Source organism: Rhizopus delemar, genomic scaffold, assembly GCF_000149305.1.
Source record: "Rhizopus delemar RA 99-880 supercont3.21 genomic scaffold, whole genome shotgun sequence".
In the NCBI taxonomy this organism is placed as follows: Eukaryota; Fungi; Mucoromycota; class Mucoromycetes; order Mucorales; family Rhizopodaceae; genus Rhizopus; species Rhizopus delemar.
Window position 1 is genome coordinate 424,850 of NW_027137847.1, and position 6,187 is coordinate 431,036.

The 6,187-nt window shown below is 34.1% G+C and overlaps 2 protein-coding genes across 2 annotated transcripts; one reads left to right on the forward strand and one right to left on the reverse strand.

Moving 5' to 3' along the window:
• Positions 1–641: 641 nt before the first annotated feature.
• RO3G_16711 (uncharacterized protein) lies at positions 642–1,127 on the reverse strand (the record flags this gene model as incomplete). The annotated part of the gene is made up of 1 exon (XM_067671295.1): positions 642–1,127. One exon carries the CDS (start codon positions 1,125–1,127, stop codon positions 642–644), a length of 486 nt encoding a protein of 161 aa, XP_067527396.1.
• Positions 1,128–5,399: 4,272 nt separating this feature from the next.
• On the forward strand, positions 5,400–5,940 carry RO3G_16712 (uncharacterized protein; the record flags this gene model as incomplete). Its single annotated transcript, XM_067671296.1, has 2 exons — positions 5,400–5,643; positions 5,813–5,940. 2 exons carry the CDS (start codon positions 5,400–5,402, stop codon positions 5,938–5,940), a joined length of 372 nt encoding a protein of 123 aa, XP_067527397.1.
• Between the last annotated feature and the right edge of the window lie 247 nt (positions 5,941–6,187).

Sequence of the window (6,187 nt, forward strand, 5' to 3'; positions counted from 1 at the left end):
GCACATTATAATTAAATGGCATAGTAGAATGCACTTACATCCAACGTGCTCTTTAAGCAAATAACAGTTTTAACTACAAACAATAACAACGTTCTTCGCTTAATACACGATGCCAGCTACACAGTGACTAGCAAGATGCTTCGTTAGATCAAAAAATTGCTATAAACCAAAGGGACAATGAAGAATTTAAAAGAAGGAATAATACATATTGATGGATATTTATTGCATACTGAACATAAAAAAATAAAAAAGCATAAAAAGACATAGGATACATAATATACATAAAGGACATTAAATTTCATAAAAGAGTAGACCTTTGCTTACAGTCCAGATTCTGTCCTTTGCAATTTTTGGGATAAACATAAACTTGTCATATATATGGTTGAGCATTGCTTGACGAAGTCTGATGAGGTCTGATTTTAAATGTGGATTGTTTATGCATAGCGTAATATAGCATGCCCGAGCCTGTAACAATTTCCATGGGCTTGATGCGTGTTGAAAAGCAACGGACTCAGGATTTTCTAATACTTGACAATAGCCAGGAAGGAGTAGGTCCTCTATTTGTCTTCTTACATGAGGGGTTTTTGCTAAGGTATAATGACCATCCTTTCAAAGATTTAGCTAAAAAAGTAATCAAATGTTTAAGATGATACCTTCAAAATATCCTTCAGATACTCCTTGTCGCGAAAAAAGTTTGAACCATATGCCATAAGTTTTTGGTAGGATTCTTTATTTTTGCAGTATTTGTCCCATTTTGAGAACTTTGATAGAACTTCATGCATAAGCAAGTTCACAAAAGGCTCTACCAAAGCATCAGTCAAGCCATAGCAGCCTACGTAGAGCACAGCATGGTCCCAATGATAATTCACTTTGTTAACTAGGTCTATGTATTGATCATAAAGACCAAGGTCGAGGTTCAAGTTGTTGACTGCGATATTTTTTTCTAGGAGTATCGGCAATTTATAATGCCACTCAGACAACTCGGCTACGTAGTCATGATCATGCAGTATCTCTTGAATAATACCTTCATGGAATATATCATGGAGATATTGCTTCATAGTAATAGCACATGACCACTGGGAACCATCCTCAGATAATTGAAACAGACCGGGTACAAACAAAGCCATCGACTTGCGGCACCGATGCGATTTTAATTGATCGGAAAATGGCTTCCACCAGCTACGATCAGAAGGCCGGTGAACTAAGGAAGAAAGCATGAATGCAATGAGCGCTACACCTGTTAGCTGTCGTGCTGTATAGCGACAATTTTTCTGGCTATTCATATTCTTTGCTAAGGCAACTAAAGCATCCAGACGCTTTTCGACATAGCACCAAAGAGCTTTGGACTTGTACCAATTTATATGTCCTGGAAGAGAGTTCCTAAACTAATAGCATTGGCATATTTACACATACAATGTTAAAAACATACTTGGCTAGCTCCATAGTTCGATTATAGAGCGTATCCCAGCTACTTGCTTTGAAACGCACTTCAAGCCGTACCCCATATGACTTAGATGTCATCAAAGATAGACAATGCTTCTTCCTGTTCTATATATCATTATAAGCTAAAGCCTGATGTACGTTGTAGAATCTTCACTTACTACGTGCTTCATGAAGATTTCTGAAGTTTTGAATACTTCGTCTGGCTGGAAGTCTTGTCCATGTCTCTCACCAAATGCTGATATGCGGTAGAATTGTTACTTTGAATAGGAGTACGCAGCGAACGCTACAGTAAGTACACTTATGGTTATACCCTAAAATCCTTGGGTTGTCTGCTTAATTTCATAATTTGGGTAGAAACACTAACCGCACCCCATTCATAGCTAAAGGATGTAAAACCGCATTGCACGGTAGAACTAAGGTTGAGTACCACTATGAGTTTCGAACCCTCCTCTCTTAACTAAAACAACCGTAACCTTGCCACTAAGTCAAACAAAAGTCTAACTTAATATTGAACTTTAGAGTATTCAGTACAACGTATAAGGTTGTTTTGGCCAAAACAAATAATTGTTCGAATTCTTTTGGTCACTGCAAATAATTGCTCGAATTGGTTTGTTAAAGCATGTCGCTAGATTGAACATTTCGTGGTTAAGAGATTGTTATGGTTTTGGGCAAAAAAATTAACTCCCGATGTATTGGTCATTTTCGAATGTCGAAGAAAGCTTCAAGTGCGAAAAAAATAAAGAAATTTAACATGTTTTTATTTCATTTGTAGGGTAGATATCCATAAAGTTATCCACGTTTTAAAAAAGCGTCTTTGCTTTTTCAAATGATCTTTTTTTGGTAAGCCTGTTCCCCTCTATTGTTGAAAGACGGACATTTTCTTTTCTTTATTTCTGAGAGTAAAATGCGGAAATCAAAAGCAATTTGCGATTATTTTGCTTAGGAGTATACATATTAGGAAGGTGATTTATGATTTTTAGCGTAGGTTATTATAAACGTGCTATTGAACGTAACAAAATAGTCATGTTTATGAAAAAAAATTGAACTGGTAAAGAAAAAGACTTGGTTAAAAAAAAGACTTCGTAAAAAAAAAGTCTAGCTATAGAAAGTTCATTGTTCAATGAAAACAGTAATCTAGCAACAAATATACTTTATAGAAATGCAAATGTCTTTACATTATAATAAAAGAATACATGTGTGCTTTAAAAAGAATAAAATAATAAAGAAGCTCTGCTAACATTTTGTTACAAGGCAGTTATAATTAACAAATACATACAAATACTTTTTGTTTTTCAAGTAAATAGACCACTTTATTATTTTTTATGACAAATAATATAAAAGAATATATATCTTTAAGCTTATACTCGTTCATTACTTACTTTATGTTTGCACATGGGTTTAATTTACCATTAGCCATTAGAGATGTGGGGCAATGACAACTTTCTTTACCAAAAAGAACTTTTCAGCAACAAGCAACAGAATAAATTTGATATTATTATAGTTTCATCATGTTGAAAAGAACAACTTTGCCCATGAGGTTCATGTTCGTCATCCGAATGTGTCCCATTAGGAATTCCTAATGTAAGAAAAAAAAAAGAAACCGACATTAGACTTCGTTATTATTTTTGTTGTTATAAACTTACATTTGACCAGCGCTTGAGCTTTCCTTTTTACTTTTTGTGCCTTTGGTGCTTGGTTCATTATATAAAACAAAACTAGAAAGCAAGAAAAAAAGTTATTTTATTGTCTTACTTTGTTTATGCACCGATTTCTTCTGTTTTAATTAACAAAACACCTTTCATGTTACATTAATTTGTAGGGAACTTTATAAACTTTTACGTGAATGCATCAAAACCAGCGTAAGTGACGGATAGTAAGCTTAATATCTTGATAGCAGCTTTTCTGGTAAAGGCTAGTGGAGCTATTCTGAAATTAATTTTTTTAATCTCAGAAAATAAAAAACTGAGCAAGAATTTAAATATCTCCATGTAAATACGTTCGTTCTCTGCAAAACGCATACCAATGAAAAGCTAATTTTTTTCTTCATCTTTTGATGCAAATTTCATAAATGTTGATGGTATGGTCGTGGAGATAAATGCAATTTTGTGAATTTCTCTATGGACCGATGATTTTACTACAAAATAGATAATCAATGTTCGGCGATGTCTTGTAGGCGTATATAACAGGCGAAGCTACATTTAAAGTGTTCTAAGCAATAAAGTTATGGGTTTCGAAGCCAGCATGAATGATTAAGAATAAATCCAACACTTGATCACTGCTTTTCCACTGAGAACTAGCAGAGTTGCTCTGTTGTGAAAGCAATTTAAACTCAGAAAGTAGAAATCTGAGCAAAACTTTAAATATCTTTGCGAAATTTTTTTTCTTTTTTGCAAAAAGCATACTGCCAAAAAGCTAATTTTTTTCTCTATCGTTTGGTGTAAGCTTTATGCATTTCACATGCATAGACGTAGAGATAAATGCAATTTTGTGAATTTCTCTATGGACCGATGATTTTACTAAAAAATAAATAATCAATATCCGGTAATGTCTTGTTGATTCATATAAGGGGCTAAGCTACATTTAAAGCTTTTCAGAGCTTAAATTTATGAGCTTGACAAAGATGCCGTTGAAAAAAAATGTTTCCTTTGCATTAAATTTAAGGATTAATTGCAGTTTCACCTTTTTTCTCATAAAAAGGAAGACAGGCAGGATGCGGTCTAGGCGGTATTTTATTGGGAGTGGGACATGGAAATTCCAAGTATTCTATGTTGTTATATACCCAAATACATCACTATGCTTTAGCTTAGGTAGCTTTAATAGTATCAATTAGCTACATAGCCAGAATTTATGTTAGTTTAGAAGATAGGGATCTGTATTCCTTACTATAAAAAGATTGAAGGTGCAATGATCAAGCCCCTGAAGCAGAGCACAATGTAATGTCCTTTAGTAAATTCATTTTACATTGAGGATTTCCTGATAAGATTTAGAAAACGACAATTTTTTGTATGAAGGGTTTTGTTTGGCCTTCTTGGCTAGGGATAGATGTGTACTTGTCTAAGTATATGCATATTTGTGCATTATAAACTGCATAAGGCTACGTGAACTTAAAAGCTAAGAGAAAATAATTGCTATAGTACTAAATACTGTATGTATAAGCTTACTGAAAGCACTCGAGTTTGCATATATTGAATTGTTAGAACCTGATCAGTAGTTCAATTAAAGGCTTAAAAAATATTATCCAAAGATTAGGTAATATAGGGAGTATAAAGTATACATGTTAGTTATTATCTTCATGCCATACCATGGAACAATGATGGGTACATGCCTTTACCACCAAAAAATGTCGTACGTAAAGGAACATGAACAGAACATTGATCCTAAGAGATGAATATTTTTATCAAAGATCGATTTTAAGGTTATGACGAGTAATCTGGACTGATTATAAAGTTAAGGCGATAAGAGTTAGCTATGACTGAAGCATTTTAGGCATAAATAAAAAACAGTATAGGCTGATTTTAAGAGTAAGCTGCTGTTGTCAAAATTAGTTATAGACTAGGAAGACCTATCATCATCTAAACTTATTTGTAAACCTACAATCCAAAGCGGATGGTTGTACCTTTGATGCCGTCGGACTTTAAAATTTCCAATTTCCTTATTTGGAAATCGATAATTTTCGGAATATGAGTGACACAATCGGTAGAATATCATAAAATGATGCATGTCGTTGTCCAGAATGGATAGGGTGTCGTCTTTGTATGTAGAGGGTCGCATGTTCGACCCTTGTGTGTGTCATTTTTTTCTGAAAGTTTTAGCAGTCCTTTTTTATGTCTGAGTTCTTGCTTTTTGTGACTTAACTATTTTAAATAAATTTTTTTTTATTTTGCGTTTCCTCCCTGTTTTTTTTCCCCTTTTTTTTTCTTCCCTTTTTACATCTTTCAAATTAAAGTTAGTATATCATGTCTTTTATCAATATCTCTACCGCAAACTACACCAATCCTGCTGGTATTCATCGTCAAAGACCTGTTACTTCCCCCAACAGCCCTATTGTTATCGTTGATTCTGATGATGAAGTAGAAGAAATGCATTTAGAAACCGAACAAACTTCAGATTTGGATGTAGCAGTTATTTCTATCAATAATGATGATAACGAAGAGTTATTGGAAATAGAAGCTTTCGAAGTTGACGATGAGGCACATAATAGTAATCTTTTGCCGGATAATTGGACCAGAGGTCAAAATGTTCCCATTATGGCAACCAGAACTTTTTTTTTAACTTTTGGAACTGAAGAAGCGTGCATGCAGTAAGTATAAAAGTATAACAAAGCACACTTGTATACAATATTAATAACTCTTTTTTTTTTATAAATTAGGTTTTTTATTAACAACGGAATCTATTATGGAAGCAACACAGTGTACCGTTGTAATGGTGATGAAGGAAGCGTCATGTATTTGGAGCAAACAGGAAGTGTTCCACGTTGGAGATGCAATGGAATCATAGTTAATCAGGAAACTGGTGAGAAATGCTGCAATGGACGTCAAGTTGCTGTACGAAATGCTTCCTTTTTTAGTAATCGCAGCTTACCAGCCTATGATGCGCTCTCCATTCTTTACTTTTGGAGCTTGAAAGTACGACGAATGACAATTTCTACCATGGTTGGATGTTCACCAAAGGCAGTACGAGAAACTTTAAAAGATTGGTACCAAGTTTTACAAGAAGATTTACAGCAGAACGACTGCAAAATCGG